Below are 25,498 nucleotides of genomic sequence, written 5' to 3' on the forward strand. Positions count from 1 at the left end.
TCTGTTTCCATTTTATACATGAAAATACTGAAGTTCAAAAGTTTAAGCCCTGTCTAGTCCTTTACTGCTAGTAAGTAATTCATTTAAGCTAGGGAGTTGGAGAGCTGAGATTATGACCTATAAAGTATTAGATTGAACCATATGAAATTGCTATTATTTGACAATTTTTGACTGACAAAAATAGAAGTCTTATATGGTTCAACTTAATGTATTCTTTTTCTTTGTAACTGACCATAGTATGAGATTGGGGTACATTTCAAATATTTACTGTGTTTATTGAGTGTCTTTTCTTTTTACTCTGTAAATCAGATAAATTAGTTTTATTTGTCTGATAAACTTAATTTACCTTTTAATTATATAATCCTTTTCTTTCCTTCATTGGTTGGTGGACTTCCAGTACAGTTAAGGTGTTTTATCCCTTTCTTTTGCAGCACTGGATTTCCTGGAACAAATTTTGACATTTAGCCCAATGGATCGGTTGACAGCAGAAGAAGCGCTTTCCCATCCTTACATGAGCATATATTCTTTTCCTATGGATGAGCCAATTTCAAGTCATCCTTTTCATATTGAAGATGAAGTTGATGATATTTTGCTTATGGATGAAACTCATAGTCATATTTATAACTGGGAAAGGTAAATTGATCCTGTTAGAAAAATATCATTTGTTGTATTTTCATAGTGCAGAGTACTGACTACTGTATGATCGTGGCCCATTTATTTTCTTTTCAATAAACCATAATGAATTGAGTTTTATTTTTTGAATTATATAGGACAGGACAGTATAGATGTTTTAAAAGCCTAGTAATGGTCTCTTTGGGTTTCTGCTAAAGTTATTAATATCTTTGAATAGCCTTTATATAATTTAAATATTTAATAGTTACTGGATAAGATATATACATAATGGGAAAATGTAAATTCTACTTTGAAACATCTTCAAAGCCATTAAGGCATGTTTAGTTGTTAACAAATAAAAGGTCCTTATTTAAACATGAGGGTTGAAGGTTGGAAATCTGAACCATTTTAAACTATTGCTTTTGTATTTACAAAAAAATCACAATTGTTTTTTAAATGTTGGGTAACAAGACAACTGTATCCAAATATGTATATCCATAATGTCTCAAATTTTTATGTAAAATCTCTTGTATCTTAGGATAGAAATTATTTTGATTCATGGTATATGCTATTCAGATCTGTTTTCCTAATGACACAAAATTAATCTTGGGCTGCTTGAATGCAGGTTCAGTATAAAGAGAGTCTTCTACTTTGAATAGTATAAAATATCAAAATGGATAATATTACACATTTTAGTTAAAGATTTTTTTCCCTCAGCTTTCTTTTAGGATTTCTAAATTCCTAGGGAAATTTAAATATAATTTTGCTTCTAAGTAGGTTCATGGCATATACTAATGAATCAATACGATTATTTTTAAAGATTTTATTTATTTTAGAGAGAGAGAGCATGAGCTTGGGGAGTTGCAGAGAGGGAGGGAGATATTTTCTTGAATCTTTCAAGCAGACTCTGAGCTGAGCGTACAGCCCCATGTGGGGCTTGATTTCACAACCCCAAGATCATGACCTGAGCTGAAACCCAGGAGTCTGAAGCTCAACCCACTGAGCCACCCAGGGCACCCCATGAATCATTATTATTTAAAATCTTCGGGGCGCCTGGGTGGCTCAGTGGTTAAAAGCCTCTGCCTTCGGCTCGGGTCATGATCTCAGGGTCCTGGGATCGAGTCCCGCATCAGGCTCTCTGCTCAGCAGGGAGCCTGTCTCCTCCTCCTGTCTCTCTCTGCCTGCCTCTCTGCCTTGTGATCTGTCAAATAAATTTAAAAAAAATCTTAAAAAAAAAAAAATAAAATCTTGGGGTGATTTCAATATTTAGCCAGGTGTCAGTCACTAATGACAATCTTAAAACTTTAAAATTTCATATATCTCTGTGTTTAAAAGAACAATATTTAATAATTAAAGAAGTAGTTAGTATTAATTTAGTTTGTTTAGTTATTGCATTTTTTCCCTTCCTAAAATGTTGAGGTATTTGTATGTTTACACATCTGGCAACGACCTGTTGGTCTGTGTGAACGTTTCTACTGTCTATATATAATTCTTTCATACGTACTCAGATGTTTTCCAGTCTCTTTTCTAGTCCCTTCTCCCAATCCCCCGTGTGTGTGTGTGTGTGTGTGTGTGTGTGTGTCTGTCTGTCTGTCTCCGTCTGCCTCGGTGTGGGGCATGGAACAGCCACCTTGCTGTGATGTGTCAATACGAGCATACCACATTTCAATAGTGCCTGTACATGGAGAGGGTTATTTTTCTATTTGATGAATCCCAGCAAGGCTTCCTCTGTTCTAGTCTGACTTGTTACCAGGAGAGTGAAAATCTGTAAGAGACCTGATTGAGATTAGAGATAGCTATTTTGTGGCCATGAAGTATTTTTTCTCTGTATGAAACTGTTGGAATTGAACTGTAGACGTGCCAGCCAGTCCAATGTTTATCCGTAATTGTCTTTGAAGGTCAATGAAAAATAGAATAGAGAAAAGATGGAACAAGTGTGAAATGATATTTGTCTTAAATTTAAGAATGGATGACTCAGCATTTTACTGTAATTATATGTTTCATTGGTAATTACCAAAATTGTCTCATATTACTATATGTAGTAACAATTTTACCTATCCATTAAAATTATGAGTTATACTCCTGTTGTCCCCATATAGACCTAGCAGAGTGCTTTCACCTGAAAGGCACTCAGTGAATTTGAAAATGAAATCCTATACCTAAAACTCACATTACTGCATTAATTTTTTCAGGTACCATGATTGTCAATTTTCAGAGCATGATTGGCCTATACATAACAACTTTGATATTGATGAAGTTCAGCTTGACCCAAGAGCTCTGTCTGATGTCACTGATGAAGAAGAAGTACAGGTTGATCCTCGAAAATATTTGGATGGAGATCGTGAAAAGTATTTGGAGGATCCTGCTTTTGATACCAATTACTCTACTGATCCTTGTTGGCAGTACCCAGATCATCATGAAAACAAATATTGTGATCTGGAGTGTAGCCATACTTGTAACTACAAAACAAGGTCATCATCATATTTAGATAACTTAGTTTGGAGAGAGAGTGAAGTTAACCATTATTATGAACCCAAGCTTATTATAGATCTTTCCAATTGGAAAGAACAAAGCAAAGAAAAGTCTGATAAGAAGGGCAAGTCAAAATGTGAAAGGAATGGATTGGTTAAAGCCCAGATAGCTCTAGAGGAAGCATCACAGCAACTGGCTGAAAAAGAAAGGGAAAAGAATCAGGGATTTGACTTTGATTCCTTTATTGCAGGAACTATTCAACTTAGTTCACAACATGAGCCTACTGATGTTGTTGATAAATTAAATGACTTGAATAGCTCAGTGTCCCAACTAGAATTGAAAGGTTTGATATCAAAGTCAGTAAGCCGAGAAAAACAGGAAAAAGGAATGGCAAATTTGGCTCAATTAGAAGCCTTGTACCAATCTTCTTGGGATAGCCAGTTTGTGGGTGGTGGGGAGGACTGTTTTCTCATTAATCAGTTTTGTTGTGAGGTAAGGAAGGATGAACAAATTGAGAAGGAAAACACTTACACCAGTTACTTGGACAAGTTCTTTAGCAGGAAAGAAGATACTGAAATGCTAGAAACTGAGCCAGTAGAGGATGGGAAGCTTGGGGAGAGAGGAAATGAGGAAGGATTTCTGAACAACAGTGGGGAGTTCCTCTTTAACAAGCAGCTTGAATCCATAGGCATCCCGCAGTTTCACAGCCCGGTTGGGTCCCCACTTAAGTCAATACAGGCCACCTTAACACCTTCTGCTATGAAATCTTCCCCTCAGATTCCTCATAAGACATATAGCAGCATTCTGAAACATCTGAACTAAAACACTCAGCAGACATTTCTCTTTGTATTCTTCATGAAATGTGTTGTCTTTTTTATTACTAGTGTTTCAGTCATTTTTTTACTTGAATCATATGGTGTCATTTAGAAAGGATTTTATTAGTTCTTGGTTTTTAAAATCCAGACTTTTTTTCTACATGTGAGATGGTTTTCATTTTAACTGGCATGTCGTTTGCACACAAAAAATAAAGAATAGAGCAAAATAATGCAATGCAGGAGGCCACAAAAGAAATGCACTAAGACAAGTAAAAAACATTCTCTCATAGAACAATGATCTGTTTTACAGGAAACAAAAATCTTGCCTTGAAATTTACACAGTGAGACTGTACATAATTGCATGAAAATATCTATTTTTTTCCTAAAACATTTTTCATTCATGAGTATTTTCAAGTTTTTCATACTGTACACATTTCTTAAGACACATGATACCAGCAGCAACTGAAAATGAATGCCGAATTTGGTACACATGTGTTATCTACCTCAAGGTAACAAAAGTATGTGGCAAAACATAGACCACCCATAGTGCTTCACATATGCACTTCTATTTAGCCAGCGTTTATTGTAGTAAACTATTCTTAATAAGATTCACGCACCGTTTATAAATGTTCTGGTATGCATTCTTTATAGTGAAATGTTACTACATCACATCTTATTTATTTTAGCAAATCAGTATATTTTCTGTATTTAATTATAAAAAGTTAACTTAGTTTTTGAAATTTATTTGCAAACACACTTTTCCATTTGGCACTATGGTTTGTTGCCTACTTAGCTGATTATATAATGTCAGCTCATCCTAAGGCTGTCCACGTACTTAATTTACTTAAGTATTCATTTTAAGTAAAGCGCTCACTGTGTATAGGAATTTTTATTTTGGAGGTGCTTGATCTATCTACAAAGAAACATTAGGAATTACTTTATTATAAAATGCTCCTAGAAGTCTTAACTGTGTTTATTTAAAAAAAAAAAAAAACAAACTGTAATGTTAGACTTGTGTGCATGGAAGTAACTAAGGTACATCATTATTGTAGTTTAAAAGTTGTACATGATAAGACATATTTTGTTTTTACTGTATGTTTTTACTGAATGATCTGTTCCCCATCCCAAGGCAAGCATGAATAAAATTAGGTTAAATGTAGCATGTGGCTTTGCGGTCTCTTAGAATTTGTTTCTTCTATTTTATTTTATTGAATACTGTCTGTATCTTTGCTTATCCTGTTCAAAGAGAAGGACAAATAAAAAATGGCCAATGAGTATGGCTTCTGTTGAACTCTTTAGGTAATGCACATTACCTGCTAGAAAGAATAAAAACCACTAGCAAAAGCTTTACCTAGTTCTACTCTTTGGCATCTTTAAATTGGGGCTGTACTTTATTTTTTACACATTTATTTATTTACTTGAGAGAGCACGTAAGCATGGAGGGAGGAGCTGAGGGAGGTAGAGAGAGAGAGAAAATCTCAAGTGGACTCCACGCTGAGTACAGAGCCCAGTGCAGGGCTCAATCTCATGACCCCGAGATCATGACCTGAGCGGAAATCAAGAGTCAGATGCTTAACTGACTAAGCCACCAGGTGCCCCTCAATTGTAGCTATACTTTAAACTATGTTAGGCTAAGTGGCTTAGGAGAAAAAGGTTCTTGGCCTCCACACAGAAACCTCTTGTTGACTTACCCTCACACATTAATATGGAATAAGGCTTTATGTATTTAAAAGCTATCAGATGGGGGCGCCTGGGTGGCTCAGTGGGTTAAAGCCTCTGCCTTCGGCTCGGGTCGTGAACCCGGGGTCCTGGGATCGAGCCCCACATGGGGCTCTCTGCTCAGCAGGGAGCCTGCTTCCCCCTCTCTCTGTTTCTGTCTGTGAAATAAATAAATAAAATCTTTAAAAAAAATAAAAATAAAAAAATAAAAGCTATCAGATGCATGTGTAGGCCGAGGAACCTCTTTTAAATGTGTTTGCTCTGCCATACATCATCCTTCCTTTGGCCAAGAACTCATCTGTTTACCTATCCAAATATGAAACCTTTTTTCCTTTAACCTCACTTTTCTGTTTGTCTTCCATCCTTGTTTTTATACAAAGCCAGTTCTATTAATATCCTCACTTGTGCCTTCCTGGTGACCTATTCATTGATTTCATTTGGTTTCACAGACCTTTAAAAAATACAAATATTTTCTGGATGAATATCAGTCGCACATTGTGAATTTAAATATATATTCCAGTTACCTTAAAAGAGCAAACTCTTAGGGTGCCTGGGTGGCTCAGCCCTTAAGCATCTGCCTTCAGCTCAGGTCATGATCCCGGGGTCCTGGGATCGAGGCCCACATGGGGCTCCCTGCTTGGTGGTGGAAGGCATGCTTCTCTCTCTCCCACTCTCCCTGCTTGTGTTCCTCTCTCGCTGTGTCTTTCTCGGTCAAATTAATGAATAAAATTAAAAAAAAAAAAAAAAGAGTGGACGCTTTCAGGTTTTCACCATTGGATGTGATGTTAAACTGCAGATTTTCATATATGGCCTCAAGTAATTTCCTTCTGTTCCTACTTCATTGAGTGTTTTTTGTTCATGAAAAGGTGTTGAATTTTGTGACATGCTTTTATGGCATCTGTTGAGGTGATCATGTGGTTTTTATCCTTAATGTGGTGGATTACATGGATTGATTTTCAAATGTTGAGCCATTCTTGTATTCCAGGAGTCCCACTTGGTTCAGGTGTGTAATCCTTTTATTTTTTTTTATTATTTTTTTTTAATTTTATTTATTTATTTGACAGATCACAAGTAGGCAGAGAGGCAGGCAGAGAGAGAGGAGGAAGCAGGCTCTCCACTGAGCAGAGAGCCTGATGTGGAGCTTGATCCCAGGACTCTGGGATCATGACCTGAGCTGAAGGAAGAGGCTTAACCCACCGAGCCACCCAGGTGCCCCTTAAGGGTTTTTGTACCAATACTCCTAAGAGCTCTAGTGATCCATAGTTTTCTTGTAACACCTTTGTCTAATTTTGGTATAAGAATAGTGCTGGCCTCATAGAATGACTTCGGAAGTACTCTCTCCTCAGTTGTTTAGAAGAGTTTGAAAAGAATTGTTAATTGTTTAACTGGTAGACTTAACTAGTGAAGCCATCTTGTCTGGGGTTTTTCTTTAGAGATTTTTTTATTATGATTCACTCTCCTTACTAGTTTCAGTTACTGTTCAGATTTTTAATTTCTTCACAATTCACTCTTGGTAGGTTGCGTGTTTCTAGAAATGTATCCATTTCTTCTAGGTTATCTAGTCTGTTGGCATATAATTGTTAACAGCCACTTAGGATCCCTTTTTATTTCTGTATCACTTGTAATGTGTCCTCTTTTCACTTCTTCTTTTTTTTTTAATATTTTATTTATTTGTTTGACAGAGATCACAAGTAGGCAGAGAGGCAGACAGAGAGAGAGAGAGAGAGAGAGGGAGGCAGGCTCTTGGCTGAGCAGAGAGCCTGATGCGGGACTCGATCCCAGGACCCTGAGATCATGACCTGAGCCGAAGGCAGTGGCTTAACCCACTGAGCCACCCAGGCGCCCCTCTTTTCACTTCTGATTTATGTTGTTTTTTTCTCTTTTTTCTTGGTGTAACCAGTGGTTTGTTGATATCTATTCTCTTTCATTTCTGCTCTAATTTTTATTTCTTCTGGTAACTTTGGGTTTATTTTGTCCTTTTTCTGGTTCCTGGAGGTGATTGGAGGTCTTTTTTTTTTTTTTTTAAGTAGACCTATTTTTAGAGCAGTTTTAGATTCACAGCAAAATTAAGCACAACATACAAAGATTTTTGATATGCCTACTCCCCACTGCACATGCATAGCTCCGGGCATTATCTACATCTCTTATCAGAGTGGTAACATATGTTATAATCGGTGAACTTAGACTGACACATCATTATCACCCAAAGTCCATAGTTCACATTAGGGTTTACTCTTGGTATTGTACATACCGTACGTTTAGACAAGTATAATGACATGTATACACCCTTTTAGTATCCTACAGAGTGGTTTCACCGCCCTAAAAATTCTCCGTGATCTGCCGACTCCTCCCTTAACCCCAGACAGCCATTGGTTGTTTATTCTCTCCATACTCTTGCCTTTTCCGGAATGCCGTATGTTTGGGATCATAGACTATGCAGCCTTTTTCGCCTGGCTTTCACTTAGTCCTGTGCATCAGCTGGCTTGATTGTATCTCATAAGTCTCAGACTTTCCTTCATTTTTGTTCATTCTTTTTTATGTACTTCTGATGTGATAACTTTGAATGAATGGCCTTTGAGTTCATTGATTCTTCTGCTTGATCGAGTGTGAATTTTTCAGTTCAGTTTTTGTATTCTTCAGCTCCAGAATTGCCATTTTTTAAATATATAGTTTTGAGATCTTTGTTTTCTCATTTTGTTCGCAGATTGTTTTCCTGATTTTGTGAGGTTATCTGTGTTTTCCTTTAGCACATTAAGCTTAAGATGATTATTTTGAATTTTTTGTCAGGTAATTCATAGATCTCCATTTCTTTTTGGCTACTTCATGGAGATTTATTTTGGTTTCTTTGATTGGGCCATGTTTCCCTGTTTACATACCTTTTTATTTTTTTTTTATGTGATTTTTGCATTTGAGAAAATAGCTGCCTCTCTCTGTCTGTATAGACTGGCTTTGAACTGGGGAAGATCGTCATCAGTTAGCCCAGCTAAGTTTCTGGGGGCATCTCAAACTTTTTATGGGGATCTCTATACTTGGTGTGCATAATCCAGCCCTCTTCTCACCCCAGGCTTGATGGGTTTTTTTGTTAGTTTTTCGTTATCAGGAGGTTGTAGTGTCTTGCTCTGTCGGGGGTCTGAGGTATTGGTTCAACAACCCACAAGCTTTCTCATGTTCTTAGCAGTCCCCAGGCATCCAAAGTAGTGCTTTGAGTCAGGCCAGACTGAAGCCAGTCTCTTGGGGAGCCCCCCCAAAACCTGACACAGTGGATGATTGTTCTGTGCTTCTCTTTCTCTTCCAAGGGAGAAGCTGTGAGGTGGGCTTTTCCTCCCAATCATGAGCTTTGCTGGCATGGGGTTAGGGACTGACGTAGTTGCAATAAAGCCTCTTTTCTTACCCATTTCAGTGCACCTGTTCTTGGCTTTGAGATTGTCTGGGCAACTGTGACTTCCTAACTGGCTTCTGGAGTTTTCATAAAGGAGACCATACAAGGTCTTTTTGGATCATATATTGTTAAGTCCGTGTTTCTGTGGGGTGTTCAGTTCTGGGGCTTCCTATTCTGCCTTCTTATGTCCAAAAACAATTTACTTTTTAAATGACTTATTCTGAATTAGAGGAATGTTCTAGCTTTTGTGCTGCTTTCTGACTTTGGGGATGATCTGTATCATTAGGTTTGTCACGTTACTGAACTGGGGCATTCCCATATTTATACCTATTTCTTAAGCTTTGATATTAGGCTTAATTTGAAGCCAGCAGGACCCCCCCCCCACCCTCCCACTCCCACACTTTTTTGGTTATTTTTTAAATGCTATTTCAAATATATAGAAAAAGTATGGAATTTAAAAAAACATATATGCATCACTTGTTAGCTCGTCTGGTGTTGATTTGCATCAGATAAACACCTATAGATATAATTGAATCCCTCTGTTTAACCCACCCAGATCAGATTTCCTGCCTGTCAGAGGTAGACACTTCACTGGATTTTTTTTTTTAAGATTTTTTTTTTTTTTTTTTTAATTAGAGGCCAAGCATGAGGGAGAAGCAACAAGAGAAGCAGACACCCCGCTAAGCAGGGAGCCCAAAGTGGGAATCCATCCTAGGGCCCTGGGATCATGACCTGAGCGGAAGGCAGAAGCTTAACCGACTGAGCCACCGAGGCACCCCTTAACTTTGTTGCATTTTATTCTCATGCAGTTTTATATTATTACTATACATGATTTTGTAAACATAGTATTTTGCATGTTTTAAAATTCCAGATGGCATATTGTTCGTATCTTTCTTCAACTTACATTTTTCACTCAACATGCCTCTGAAATGTAGCTCTTTTGATCCATGTAGCTCTAATTCCATTTTCATTGCTGTGTTGCAATGTTTTTATCCACTTCTTAATCACTTTTATTCACAATTTATTCAAAATGACATTTGTCCTCAAAATTTTGCTCCTGTAAACATGTTTGCAGTGAGGATTTTTGTGAACCATGTTGAGGAGTGTCTAGGGTACAGATGCAGTTGCTGGGCCCCAGGCAACGCCTGTCTTCAAGTCAACGAGATACCGCGCTGCAGTGCTGCCCGCGCTCGACGAAGCTGCCTGTTCTCCCACACCCTCCCACACAAGAACCCAGGTCTTTCCCGTTCAGTTCACCCTAGCTGGCCAGCTGCGTGTGGTTTACTTTAGCTGTAATAGTAATCGAACTTCCTAATTCCAAACAGCGGCACGACAGCCACCATTGCACCTTAAGGATCCTTCAGTTATGGTAAGATAGTCTTGTTCCTTGTTTCCCATTGCAGTCGTTGTAGTTGGGAACAAGTGGTTTAAACCTTAAAGGCTGAGCCACTTAAGTGATTGACACTGGGACTTGTATCCAAGGAGTTAAAGCAGAGCATCGAGTAGTGTGTGTTTGTTGGGTTTTTTTTTAAGTTTTTATTTATTTATTTGACAGAGATCACAAGTAGGCAGAGAGACAAGCAGAGAGAAGGGGGGAGGCAGGCTCCCTGCAGAGCAGAGAGCCCGACGCGGGGCTCGATCCCAGGACCCTGAGACCATGACCTGAGCCGAAGGCAGAGGCTTAAACCACTGTGCCACCAGGCTTTTTTTTTTTTTTTTAATATTTTTTTGTTTTTCCTCTTTGTATTTCTTTCTTTTTTTTTTTTTTTAAGTTTAATGTATTCATTTTCGAGAGAGCGAGTGAAAGCATGAAAGGGGAGAAGGTCAGAGGGGAGAAGCAGACTCCCCATGGAGCTGGGAGCCGGATGCGGGACTGGATCCCAATGCGGGACTGGATCCCAGGACTCTGGGATCATGACTTGAGCCGAAGGCAGTCGGCCAATCAACTGAGCCACCCAGGGTCCCTCTTCAGGTACTGTTTTCAAAATAAAATTCAACATGGTATCACTCTTGCTTCCAGGTTAAAACAGTGCGGGTTCTGCACAGTATTGCTCCTTGTAAGAATTCTTGTTTTGTTTAAAAGTAGGTTTCTATCAGATGCTGGGTGGTGTACTCTAGATGCTGACTGGTCTTCCTGTCGTTTGAATTGCTCACCTCCTAACGTCAGCCTTTTCAGTTCCTGTTTACTGTTGAATTCCAAAGTAATAGAGGCTCCGCCCAAAATGAGTTTATCATGTATCTAAGTCAGTTGTGGTTTTACCCTCTGCCTGTTCCTAGTAAGACTGCTTATCATTCAAGTCTAGTATCTTACATTAAAATCTTCAGGATAGAGGGACGCCTGGGTGGCTCAGTTGGTTGGGCAGCTGCCTTCGGCTCAGGTCATGGTCCCGGCGTCCTGGGATCGAGTCCCACATCGGGCTCCTTGCTCATCAGGGAGCCTGCTTCTCCCTCTGCCTCTGCCTGCCATTCTGTCTGCCTGTGCTTGCTCTCTCTCCCTCTCTCTCTCTGACAAATAATTAAATAAAATCTTTAAAAAAAAAAATCTCAATAAAATCTTCAGGATAGAGAAGAAAAAGTCAGACTGGGAGTTGGGAGGTCTGACTCCCGAATCCATTTCACCACTGACTCACTCTTTGTCACTTGGGTGTCACCTATCTCTATGGGCCAAAGCTTCTTATTAACTAATGTAGATTGCTGAGCCTAACAATATCGTCTACCTGGGACGACTTCTGAACATGACACTGCCTTCTCGAATTCTAAGCCAGTGTAATAGCCACAATGATGGCCTTGAACTGGTATATACTGCTTATAAGTCTTATTTCCATAATTGCTACATTGGGCTGGGCATGTTAATCTTCTTTTAAATAAGTCAAGTATGAAATTCTGTGTTCACTGCACCCTCACCATTTGGTGGAGGGAAAGTATCAAAAGTATTCGAACACCAAGATTGTAGTTTACCTTTGATAGAGCAGGGTGAAATTCACCAAGCTCTTTCCTCATACTGCCTGGAGGGGTCTCTTTAAGCCTAGTGAAGGGGCGCCTGGGGGGCTCAATCAGTTAAGCGTCTGCCTTCCACTTGGGTCATGATCTCAGGATCCTGGGACAGAGCCCTGCATCAGGCTCCATGCTTAGTGAGGAGCCTGCTTCTCCCTCTGCCTCTGCTTGTGCTCTCTCTCTCTCTCAAATAATAAAATCTTGGGGAAAAAATAAAGGGCCAGGTGAGGAGATGGACCTTTGTGAACTCTTCCAGTGGTTGGCACGTAACAAGTATCTTACAGATTACCCACACTGGAGCACTATCTCAGTTCCAGTATAGAGGTCTAACGATCAAATTCCATTGGATTTGCATGTTTATCTTTGATGCCTTGTGATGAGGTGATGGTGTTTACAAATCTAGCTCCACGTAATACTCCCATTCCTTGGAACCAGCAGCATCTCTGGTGCCTGGCCTAGCTCTTGGTGCTGCTGTGGTAGGGTGGGGGGCAGTGGTGTGCCAGATCGTGGGCTCTGGGTTCCAGCTCCTGTCCAAACCTGTTTCACCCACCCAGATTAAACCACAAACTTGGATCCATATTTGTCTGTATACTTGGACCCTGCTTCCACCTGGGCTTACCACTCCCACACCAACCTAACGTGAACCCCTGAGATGACTTTCATGGCCAAGGGAGACATTGAACCTTGCGGTATTGCACAGTCTCTAAGCACACAGGCTTAAGAATCGGATCCAAACTAGCTTAAATCTGTATTCTGCTTACCAGTCTTGTAGGGGCTATTCAATGTCTTAACTTCACTCATTTGTAAAATAGGGCTAAATGACGCCTACTTTGTACGGCTGATGTAAGGATCAAATGAGATGCTTACACAAAGCTTTTGAGCCTAATTCCTGTTATTTTATAAATTATCACTACTCTTATCCTGTTTGAATTATTGCCATTGTCTCCCAAATTGGACTGCAACTCTGACCCTGACTTTGCTTTCAGTATTGCATCCCCTTATCTAAGTATCGTAACTCCTGGCCTTGACCTATGATGGCTTTCTGTGCTAGCCATCCACGCTCATCAGCTCGGTCCCACTCCTGGCTCTAATCTTTGGTCCTTCCTCCAGCTCATACCCAGCACAGGCAGCTCTCAGATCGGTAAAGACGTTGTTGCTTCCCCACCCACCACCCTGACCCCAGGCAAGTATCTTTTGGGAGCTAAAAGCCTGGGACTCACCTTGTACTTCTCGCTCTGAAAACCTGTACCCAATCCCCAGTGGATCCTGTGGCAATATCCAGCATCTGACCACTTCTTGCCGGGTCCATCACCGTCACGTGGTCTAACCCACCATCGTGTGTGTGCTGAACTACAGTAGCCTTTGAACAGGCCCCCCCCAGGCCCTGCTGTGGTTGACTCTCAATACAGCAGGCAGAGTGATTCTTTTACAACAGGCTGAACAGCATCACTCCTTTAGTTAAAATTGGAATGACGTCCTCAGAGTAAATGTTAAAGTCTTTACTGAGGCCCGTAGCACATCTCTCCTCTTTACTGAGCTCACACGGCTCCAGCCAGCAGTGTGGCTCCCATCTCAGGACACTTACTCGCTCTTCCCTCTGCCTGGAAAGTTCTTGGCCCAAAGGGCTGCATCACTTCCTCCTTCCCTTTCAAGAAGTCTGTGTTCGAATGTCACCATATCACAGAGGTTGTGCCTGACCAGAGTATGTGTATATGAAGCACCATCCGTCCATCACTCCTACACACTTACCCCCTTCACTCTTCTTTCCACCACATACACCGATGTCTTATTTCATATTGTCCCTCTCCCTCCACTTGGAACAGAAGCTCCCTGAGGTCAGGAGTTCACCCCCTTTGCTCACTGCTGTACCCTCAGCCCCCACTGTCGCGCTTGGCACATAGCAGGCCCTCAATATTTGCCGCATGCAGGCATGAAGGAAACTAATGGTAACTACTGTTTTTTTTACATTCCTTCTGGATTGATGGGGCTCAGGAACAGTGAGGCTCTATGGATAGTTCTGGGGTTTGCCTCTTAGTTTTGAGTTTTAGTTTAGTATTCCTGCTTCTCCAACTTTCTATAACCTGTGGGGGGAGGTCTACACATTTTGGATTCCTTAAGTATGGACTCTCCCAAACCAGCGAGCTCGAAGTTGCAGTCCCAAGAGCAGTTAGAAATTCTCACAAAATGTAATCTGGTCCGGCAGGTTAATATCCTGGATTGTACTGTCAAATGTGGGTGCAGTTTAGGATAATGACTATGTGGCTCCTGACTCAGCGGCTTTGCTGTTCTCTGTTGGAATGACTATACCTGTTTGGGTTGCACAATATGTTCATGACCTAGTTAAGACAGTGCAAGGTGATTTGTTTCTGAACTGCCTGCGGACTGTTCCTGTGAATCGGAACCCTGCTATATGAGCCACACCTAGATTGTATGTTAGTTTAAGGATCTTTGGCAACAGACACCTCCTGCTAAGCCTTTGAAAAAGGGGGAAATTGGGGACGCCTGGGTAGCTCAGTGGGTTAAAGCCTCTACCTTCAGCTCAGGTCATGATCTCAGGGTTCTGGGATCAAGCCCCGCATCAGGCTCTCTGCTCAGCTCAGAGCCTGCTTCCCTTCCTCTGCCTCTCTGCCTACTTGTGATCTCTGTCTGTCAAATAAATAAATAAAATCTTTAAAAAAAAAAAAAAAGAAAAAGGGGGAAATTTATCAGGATTCAAGGGTGCCTCTGGGAGCCCAAGAACTGGGCCTCAGGAAGAACCAGAATCAGGCCACAGAGCTCCCACAGCCCGAAGAGGGTCAGGCTGTTTCCTTAACGTCCGCCTCGTTCTCAACCCACCAGGCTTCCTCAGCCAAAGACGGCTGCTTGTAACTCCCAATTCAAATGAAACTATTCTGGCTCTGTCGGGTTCTGCCTGGCTGTCCCTCCCTCAATTCTCTCCCCCGTTCAGAGTTTCTCCAGAAGAACATCGTGTTGGCCTACCTCCCAGTCCAGTCAACCGTGGGCAGGTGGTGGAGTGGCGTTGAGGAAACACCACCGCAGGAGTCAACTCTTACCGATGGAGAACGGGAGGCAGGCAGGCGAGTCATACTTAGCTGCCTGCCCCCAGATGTCCCTGCAACACCTGGGTAATAACCTATCTCTTTCTTCTTAGGTTTCAGCCACCTCTCAACCATTCTGAAGGGTGCCGTTTCTCCAGCTGGACCCACTGGGTCCTCCAGGCATTACTGTCCCCAGCTTATGTCTTGTTGAGGTCACAAAGACAATCTATATCTTCATCAATCACAATTCTTTGACTTGTCTACAGGGTTTATTTTCAGAGCACCCTCCCAGTGTTTGTGTGAATTTCCTAACAACCCTATGAGGCCAAGTAGAGCAGATATTATTATCCCCATCTGCAAGTTAAGGGTACATAAAGAGAGCTATGAAGTAACTAACCCCAGTTTGGGCAGTGGTAGCATCAGGACTAGAATGTTTTGCATATCACTCCTGTGTACCAAATTGCGTTCCAAGGGGCTGCTCCAATCTTCACTCACTGTGAAATTTCTCCATACGAATGCTTCTTTCCCCTCATTCTTGCCCATGCTGCATATTTTGGGGGGAGTTCCTCATTTTTGTAATGATTTTTTATTTTTATTTTTAAAGATGTATATTTAAGTAATCTCTACACCCAACATGGGGCTTGAACTCACAACCCCGTGATCAAGAAAGAGTTGCGTGCTCCACTGGCAGAGTCAGCCAGGCGCCCCTTTCATAATGATTTTTTTCTTTTTTTAAAAATAATGATTTTAAAGACCATTCTCCAAATATATTACACATGTTGCAAAAGTTTTTCATGATTTATGTTTAAAATTTATAGTCTCTTTTTCACTGAAGATTGTTTATTTCAATGTACTCCATCTGTAAATATTGTTCTTTATATATTCTGAGTTCTGTGTCGTACTTAGAATGGCCTTTCTCTCACCAAGATTATTCAGCCAGTCTTCTTTGTTTTCTTTTATTTTTAAGGCTTATTTTACATTTATTTATTTGATCTACCTCAGATTTATTTGATCCACAGCTTAATTTATATAACATACAATTTACCCTTTTTAAAAAGTATAATGAAATGCTTTTTATTATATTCACAGGCTTGTGCAACCATCACTGCACTCTAATTCCAGAACATTCTCATTTCCCCTAAAGAACCCCAGTCCCTGTTAGCAGTCACCTCCCTGCCCCTGCCCCAATCTCCACCCCTTCTCCATTCCCCGGCAAATACTAATCTATGCCTGTCTCTCTAGATTTTGCCTATTCTGGACATTTCATATAATGGATTCATACAATAGGGGGGGTCTTTTGTGAATCACTTCTTCCACTTAGCTTAATGTTTTATATTGTACTTCTTTTAGCAACATGTTTTAACTTGGTGTAGCATGTTGGGTACATTTCCTCCTTTTGCTGAATAATAAGATAGATTACAATTTGTTTATCCATCGATCAGTTGGTAGTCATTTGTTTTCCCTTTTGGCTATGAGGAATGATGCTGTACACTTTTTGTGTGGAAGTATGTTTTCAAGTCTCTTAGATACATACAGAGGAAGAGCCCTGCTGGATGATATGGTTACTCTCTGTTTAACTTTTTGAGGAATTGCTAAATTGTTTTCCATAGTGGCTACACCATTTGTACATTACCACCAACAATGTACAATGGATTCAATTTCTTCACATCCTTTTTTTAAAAAAAAAGATTTTATTTGTCAGAGAGTGAGCAAAGCAGGGGGATGGGCAGGCAGAGGGAGAAACATCTTCCCACTGAGCAGGGAGCCCCATGTGGGATTCAATCCCAAGACCCTGGGACCATGACCTGAGCTGAAGGCAAATGCTTAATCTACTGAGCCACCCAGGCATCCCGATTTCTTCACATCCTTGTCAACACTTGGTATTGCCTGTTTTAAAAAAATAATTATTATTAAAAAAATAATTATTATAGCTTTCTGAGTGTGAAGTGTTATCTCCTTGTGACTTTGATTTCCGTTTCCCTAATGATGTTGAGATAGTTTCATGTCTCTAATGGCTATTTGTACATCTTCACTGGACAAATGTCTACCGGGACCCTTTGCCTATTTTTAAGTTGTGTCTTTCTAAATGATTATTGAGCTGTAAGAGTTCTTTACATATTCTAGATACACCCTCCTTAAGATATATGATTTGCAAATATTCTCTCCCATTCTGTGGGTTGTCTTTTCACAGAATTACTTGGGAAATATTCATTCTTCTTCTATTTTTTTGGAAGAGTTTGGGAAGGATTGGTATTAGTTCTTTGAATGTTTGGTAGAATTCATCAGTTAAGTCATTTGGGTCTGAGCTGGGAAGTTTTAAAATTAATTACTAATTATCAGATTTATTTTTGTGTGTGATGTTAAGGTAGGACTCTAACTTAATTTTTTCTAAATAGAAAGCCAAATGCTCTAACACCATTTCCAGAGTATTCTACCCATTTCTACTAATTGTTATGCCAAAGAAACTTCTTTAGAACATTTTAGATCTTGACTGCCACTTTACTCTTGATGAGGCACAAAACAAATTTGCTTTATCAGTGGCTGTAATGTCAGAGCCATGAGACATTCTCTGTCCTGTTGGAATGTGAAGTTGGAAAACAGAAGGGACCAGGAATAGCTCATGACTTCCCTGCCTCCCCATGGATGTGTCAGTATGGTTTGGAATGCACACAGGGCCCACCAACACCCTTAAGCCTTTGTCCCCAAGGCTGAGTGAACGCCCCTGGATGCCTGCCCACCCACAGTGCAGCAGAGATCCAAGCCAGAGAGGCTACCACTTAATCTGCTGGCCTTGCTCCTGTGGCCTCGATCCCTGGCTCCAGTGCCTTCCTAGACTTTGGAGTCTGCTTGCCCATTGGGCTTACCCATCTTTCCTGCCCCTCCCCACATTCACATTCTTCTCAGACCCCCTACTTGGTCTTTTAACACGTGTTAGTGTCCACCACTCCCTCCACACTTGGGAGTAGTTAGCCCTGTACTCTGCTTTCTTTCAGATTCTGAGCACTGACTGTTCTAATCAGCAGCCCTCTCCTCCAATACACACCTCTGCTGACCACCGCTCGCCCCCCACCCACCCCGCCACTCACTCCACAATCGCTCAGGACTCAGCAAGAACATGCTCACTGAGCCCTGACACCAGGAGCTATGACCTTTGACTCTGGACCCTCCCCTCTCTTCTGAGACTATTACAGAGGTGTCTGTGATGCCACAGGAATAAAATGGAGTGGTTGAGAGCAGGAGCTAAGAGTGAGCATGAAGCAAGACAGGGCCTCATGAAACCCGTCTCAGAGGCCAGAGAGGGGAGGAGCGGCCATTGTGGGTGCTGGAAAAAGTGACCAGAGAGCCAGACAGAAAAATCAGGAGAACCTGGTGGCTGAGAAGACAAGATTGCTCCAGGGTGGAGGGAGAAAGCAGCAGTACTGAATAACCGCCGAGAGTTCCCCTGCAAGGCAGATTGAAAAGTATCCAGGGGGGGTGGCAACACAAAGGTCATCAGTGACTTTTGCAAACTGTCAACATTCAGGTAGTTCTGCTGTTTAAAGCCCTCAAGGCTTCCTAGTGCTCTCCAGAGAAAACAGCCTCCATCCCTGCACCGCCTCTGACCCCTTTCTCCCATTGACTCCGGGCTCTAGCCCCGCTGAGCTGCTTGCGTGGACACACCCTCTCTCACCCTCCGTCCTTTCTGACGAGCTCAAGTACCATCTATCTCATCCAGGAAGTCTTCCCTGACCCCTGGGTCGGGCTGGGTGGTTCTTTGTTCCCCGTCCCATCCCGTGCTGGGATGAGTAGGGTACATTCCTTGGGCATTCTTGTCCACCTTCGTTCCGGTCTCCTGGTCTCCTGGCCAGGGCCTGCAGCTCTGTGTTTGGGGCACGCAGGGAAGGAAGCCTCTGCACTGGGAGTGGGGGGTGCATCCAGCTAAGCCCAGCTAAGTAAACACCTGCGAGCCAAACTGGCCGGCAGCCAGAGGGTGACTGCGTCAGCACCTTGAGCTACGGGCTCTCTCTTTGCTCTTCGGTTTCATGTAGGTCAAGTTTGCTAAGAGACTGGGGCCAGGGGTACAACTGCTGATAACCGGGGGCGGGGGGGGGGGGGCGGTCATTGGGTTGCAAAATCTCCAGCATCCTCCAGGTCAGTGACTTTTCACCGTGCTGCCTGTGCCTCTGCCTTACTCACCCTCCCTACTCGCCCTCCCCCGCTCTGTGCTCCTCTCTTTCCAGCATGGGAGAGCATCCCACTGATCCCATTTGCTTCTGCATTGACTGATCTCAGCACATCTTCTCTTGCTGAAGGGCCCTCCTTTTTCTCCCCCAGCGCTCACACTGTGAAAAGGTGACCCGAGTTCGCTCTGACTGGTTCGCTGTTAGAAGGTGGAGGAGGGGCAGTAAAGTCAGTTTCCTCCACTGAGAAGACCCTCGGAGACGGAGAAACAGTACAAGCCACTCCATACCGTTGACAACCCGGTTTGATTCAGGGTCACTGACGGACAGGATCCGCGACGCTCTGCAGCTCTTCTTCCCCGGACTCAGCCCCCAACCGACCTCAATCCCCAGCTTTTCCTGAGGGGCACGGTGGTGCGGTTACGGGGTAGTTATCCAAAGTGGCACCAGCTGTGGGCCAGTCCCCTCCACCAATTATCTCAAGTGGGGCCTTCTGTGCACCGCTTCCGGGCAGGGCAGCAGCAACCTCCCCTCCTTCGGGTCCGGGCAGGCGTTCGCCTCCCCGGGCTGGGAACACTCAGCCACCCCACCCCCCGCCCGGGGCCGTGGCCTGCGGGCGTGAACAAGATGGAGTCAGCGATGTCAGCACTCATGCATTTGGGTACTTAGCTCCCCGCGCGAGGAGCGTGCTCTCGCGACCAGTACTTGCGGAGCCCTGGTCTTCCTCAGCTGTACCTACTTACTGATTTCAGGGAAAATGGACTTTTTCATGATTACTGACCAAGGAGGCAGGCCTCAGAGTGCCAGAAGCTTCTGGGCCGCTCTGTGCCTGGCTCCTGGGCGTGGAGGTGGAAGCAGGCAAGAAGTGCGCTCTCCCCGCGGCGGCCTGGAAATCCCACCCCGACCTCCGGACTCCGCCCGCGCCTCCCTGGAAGGCCCGCGCCCTCTAGCGGAAAGACGCTGTCCCCGCGGAAAGGTCAGGCCCCTCCCCGCCTGGAAACCGCTCCTCGCCCCCTTCTGGAAACCCCTTCCTGGGGCAAGTGGGTAGATGAACTGCGCTTTTTAAAACACCTCATGCCAAATATTGTTTTATTCCTGATAATACGTACTTGTGTTAGCAAATACAGCAAACTATGCAACCATAAGATTAAAAAATCACCATCCCATCTTTGGCCAAGACATTGTTGATATTTTGGTGTTTTTTTTGTTTTGTTATCGTTAACGACTCTATTTATTTATTTGAGAGACGTTGACAGAGATAGCAAGAGAGAACACAGCGAGGGAGGAGAGGGAGAAGCAGACCCCCCGCCGAGCAGGGAGCCGCAGGAGGGCCTCTGTCCCAGGACCCTGGGATCCTGACCTGAGCGGAAGGCAGACACTTAATGACTGAGCCACCCGGGCTCTGCTCTTGTTGTTGTTTAATATATAAACTATGTAAAGAATCCACATAAGGATAGATATACGGGCGCCTGGGTGGCTCAGTTGGTTAAGACTCTGTCTCTTGGTTTCTGCTCAGGTCATGATCCCAAAGTCCTGGGATCAGCCTGCCATGGGCTCCCTGCTCAGCAGGTAGTCTGCTTACGTTTTCTTTCTTTCCCTCTCTCTCTCTGCCCCTTCCCCCTACTTTGGCACTCTCTCTTTATAAAACAAATAAATAAATCTTTTTGAAAAAAGGATAGATATATAGTATGGGTGTTAAATATATATTTTTTTAATTTGTTTGACAGACAGATTACAAGTAGGCAGAGAGGCAGGCAGAGAGAGAGAGAGAAGGAAGCAGGCTCCCTGCAGAGCAGGGAGCCCGATGCAGGGCTTGATTCCAGGACCCTGGGACCATGACCTGAGCGGAAGGTAGAAGCTTTAACCCACTGAGCCACCCAGGTGCCCCGGGTGTTAAATATTTAATAGGTGAAGATATAGGTCTCTTTTGCACATAGATGTACTCCTCTTGATACCAGTGTATCTAAACCTTATGCCTTCAAGTCTTTGTGTCCCTCTTACCCTGCTCTCCTTTTGTTTCCTTCAACCCATCACCTTTAACCTTTCTTGCAATCTTCTTATCTCTTATGTTTATTGTCTCTCCCTTACACCCTTAGTGTAAGCTCCCAGAAGACAGGACCCTGTGAGTTTTGTTTAATGATGGATCCCGAATGCCTAGAGCAGTACCACACACATAGTAGGTGCTTTATAAATCTTTGTGGAGGATGGTTCAGGATTATATCTTCTAATTTTTATTACTGAAAATCAGTTGTAAATGTATCTGATAAACAAAATTTATCATATTCCGTTCTACAGCTATATCGTGACTTAATCAGTCCCCTGCTGTAAGTCATTTAGGGTGATAAAATTTTCCATCACCACATGGTAAACAGTATTTTTTTAGTAAAGATTTTTTTATTTATTTTACAGAGACACAGCAAGAGAAGGAACACAAACAGGGGGAGTGGGAGAGGGAGAAGCAGGCCTCCCGCTGAGCCGTGACCCCGATGTGGGGCTCGATCCCAGAACCCTGGGATCATAACCTGAGCCAAAGGCAGATGCTTAACTACTGAGCCACCCAGGTGCCCTGGTAAGTAACATATTGATAGACCTCTTTGCACTCAAATCTCTTTTCATATTTCTTATTATTTTCTTAGACTACATTCTTAGAAGGTTAATTTCTGGGTTGTAAGGTGGTAATATTTAACGTTTTCCCAATGGCAATACCAAGTTGATTTACACCATGCTTGCACTATATGATAATATACATCCAGCCTCCCCCAAATCATGCTGGTGTTGGATATATCCTCTTCTCAGTCTTGGCTAACTTCCAAGCAAAAAAAAAAATGTTTCATTTTACTTTGCATGTCTTTGATTTTTAGAGAAGTTATAAAGACTGTCACAGGTATTATCCATTTGGTTTGTTTTCTCCCCACGATATGTCAGTTTATGAATTTGCCCAGTTTTGGGGGGGTTGTTTTCTTGTTGAACCACGTAAAAGCTTTGTATTTAATATTGATAATAATGCCTTTGTCTTTAGGTAGTACCCTTTGTTGTATTTGTCACTCACATTTTGCCCAGATTGTTGTTTCACTTTTTTTAAATTAACATATAAGGTATTATTTGTTTCACGGATGCTGGTCTGTGATTCATCAGTCTTAAACAATTCAAGCACTCACCATAGCACATACCCTCCCCAGTGTCCATCACCCAACCACCCTATCCCTCCAACCCCCTTCCCCTTCAGCAACCCTCAGTTTGTTTCCTGAGACTAAGAGTCTCTTATGTTTCATCTCCCTCTCTGGTTTCATCTTGTTTCATTTTTCCCTTCCCTTCCCTTGTGATCCTCTGTCTTGTTTCTCAAATTCCTCCTATCAGTGAGATCATATGATAATTGTCTTTCTCTGATTAACTTATTTCACTTAGCATAATACTCTCTAGTTCCATCCACATTATTGTGTTGTTTTACTTTTAATTATGGCTTTAAGAAAACTTGAGGAGTTAAAAAGTCCTTTTTGGCGCTCAGATCTATCAGCCTTTTTCCTTGGTATGTACTGCGCTGCTTTTGTGCTTCGAAAGTTTGTTCTAAATGTGGAGAAAGTTCTTTTGTGGTTGCAGTTTTTTAATTCTAACATTGATTGCGTTATATGGTGTAAGGTGGCTACCTCAGTCTATTCTCCCCCCCAAATGATTAAGATTCCAATAATACGCATTAAAGAATGACTTTCTGATAGATTTTAATTATTTCTTTATAAAGTACTTAAGTGTATTAAGATTTATTTGCTAGTGTGTTAGAGCATTAGTACTATACCCTAGTACTAATTGATTATTGTAGCATTATACTTTTAAACTTTTTTCAAATTTCTCATCTTTTTTTTTTTAGATTTTATTTATTTATTTATTAGAGAGTGTGAGCATGAGCAGGGAGAGGGGCAGAGGGAGAAGCAGACTCCTTGCCTAGCAGGGAGCCCAACATGGGACTCCATCCCAGGACCCCGAGATCATGACCTGAGGTGAAGGCAGACACCCAGCTGACTGAGCCACCCAGGCGCCCCTCTCCTCATCTTTCAAGAATATTTTTATGTACTCTCCATTTCCCAAAATTTTGATAAACGAAGGAGGTGATTCAATTTGATATTCTTCTATACATACTTCTGAACGTGTGGGCTTACTGACACTTCCCAGCTTCACTGCACTGTGCAAATCACAGCTCAGTGACTTTATTGTCTCCTTTTTAGATTTTCTAAAAAAATTATTTATTTGTTAGAGCGCACGAACGAGCACAGGCAGACGGGAGCGGCAGGCAGAGGCAGAGGGAGAGGCAGGCTCCGCGCCGAGCAAGGAGCCTGATGTGGGACTCATCCCAGAACGCTGGGATCACGACCTAAGCCGAAGGCAGCTGCTTAACCAACTGAACCACCCAGACATCCCTACTGTCTCCTTTTTAAAGATGGGGAAGCAAAGGTGAAGTGATGTCAGGCTGTAGCTCCAGGAGAGTCCTCCTGACTTACTGGAGACTGAAGGGTGGGTGTGCAGGTGGGAGAGTCCGCCTTCCTAAGTCCCAGGTGTGCCTGTGGCTATGGGAGGGGCTATGAGCTTGGACACAGCCTCTTGGATTCCCAGAGTCAAATCCTCAAGGGAGGTCAGTTCTCTTCATTTTCTCTGTTTTCACAGAGGTTTGGATAAAACTTCCAAACACATTTGCAAAACCTGAGAACAAATCAGAAAATTTCACATAAAAATATAAATTTCCAACTTTATCTGAAAAGAAGAAAATCAGAGAGTGGAGGTGTTCCCACCTGGCAAAAATCTAGGGGCTCAGCCCCTTTCAGATGATTGATGTGTTCCCTGGCTCACTTAGTTATTTCCTTGCCTGGCCTCATAGGCCTCTGAGGGGACACTCCCAGAGTGTGTGCTAGGTATAAGAGGCCAGACACAAAAGTCACATACTGTATGATTTCATGTATAGGAAATACCTACAACAGAGAGTTCTAAGGAGAGAGAAAGTAGGTTAGTGGTTGTCTAGGGCTGGGGTTGGCAAGTTGGGGAAAATAAAGGGTGACTGCTAATGAATACATGGTTTCTTCTTGGAGGAATGAAAATGTTCTAGGGTGCCTGGGTGGCTCAGTCACCTAAGCATCTGCCTTCCGCTCGGTCATGGTATCAGGGTCCTGGGATTGAGTCCTGCATTGGGCTCCCTGCTCAGCGGGGAGTCTGCTTCTCCCTCTGCCTGGGGCACCACACCCCGACTTGTGCTCTGTCTCTCTTTCTCTCTCTGTGTCGCTCTCTCAAATAAATAAAATCTTAAAAAATTCTAAAATTGATTATGGTTGTACAACTCTCTGAATATGCTAAAAAAATCATTGAGTTGTATATTTGTGAACTAAATCTCAATAAAGCTTTTATAATAAAAACCAAATTTGATGGGGAAAAAAAAGCAAAGCAGAGAATTACATAATATACTACTCTTTTCTTAAGATAGGGGTTAAAACTATAGTAAAAAATTGCAAAGGAAGAATAAACCATAAAGTAAAAATAAGTTGTTACCTGTGGGAAAAGAAAGGGATGGGGCAAAGGGCCTGGGATAGAAGCTAGAATTCTCTAAACAGACTTTGTAGATTTGCTTTGGAACTATGAAAATGTTTGTGTAAGTATAGAACATTAAAAAAAATCCTTAAACAATTAAAAGCAGCATGAACTTTGTGTCAGTTATAATTCTAGAAAGATCTCTTTCTAGAAGTTTTTAAAAAATAGTTATTCGAGTACATCCCTAAAGACAAAAAGAACTTCAAGAATGTCTTAAACTTTCCAGTAATCATGTTGTTAGTGATAGCATGGGTACTCTTATCTCAAGACTGCTGGATGTATATTGTGTGAAAGAGTAAAAGAGTGTGTTGAGAAGTGGGGTTTTTAGCATGAGAGAAAGGAGGTGGAAATGAAGATATAGTTAAATAATTACCTTACAGTCTTGGTTGGAATTGGAAGTATCAATATGAACCCATAATGAGTTTTATTTATCCATATTTATCAATCTGCACATTGATGAATTATCTTTATCATCTCTCTCTCTCTCTCTCTGATACTGTGATTTATAATAAGAAATATATATTTGGTCTTCATCCCCGTTTCTGGCATAAAGCTCCTAGAGCCCTTGAGAAAGGTGTCTTATGTTAATGGAGTGACTTTTGGACCCCACCTATGGCTGGGGGCCAAGGGAACCAATCTTGTGATTCGGGGGGTTGGAACTGTCAGTCCCAGCCCCTAACCTCCTGGAGAGAGGAGAAGGGCTGGGTGGTTGAGTCAATTGCCAGTGACCAATGATTTAATCAG

General features: G+C 42.2%; 1 protein-coding gene across 3 annotated transcripts in view; it reads left to right on the forward strand.

Moving 5' to 3' along the window:
- LOC111140068 (mitogen-activated protein kinase 6) overlaps positions 1 to 5,257 on the forward strand; it is a 39,644-nt gene extending 34,387 nt beyond the window's left edge. For 2 of the 3 annotated variants that reach the window (XM_022492453.1, XM_022492462.1), the window contains exons 5-6: positions 432 to 633; positions 2,805 to 5,257. In XM_022492453.1, coding sequence (XP_022348161.1) covers positions 432 to 633; positions 2,805 to 3,906 — 1,304 coding nt within the window. In that variant the 3' untranslated portion in view covers positions 3,907 to 5,257. The remainder of the gene's footprint in view (positions 1 to 431; positions 634 to 2,804) is intronic. The other variant, XM_022492465.1, reaches the window with a different exon arrangement.
- Positions 5,258 to 25,498: the final 20,241 nt, after the last annotated feature.

Source organism: Enhydra lutris, unplaced genomic scaffold (genome assembly GCF_002288905.1).
Source record: "Enhydra lutris kenyoni isolate GAN:26980312 unplaced genomic scaffold, ASM228890v2 scaffoldscaffold4, whole genome shotgun sequence".
In the NCBI taxonomy this organism is placed as follows: Eukaryota; Metazoa; Chordata; class Mammalia; order Carnivora; family Mustelidae; genus Enhydra; species Enhydra lutris.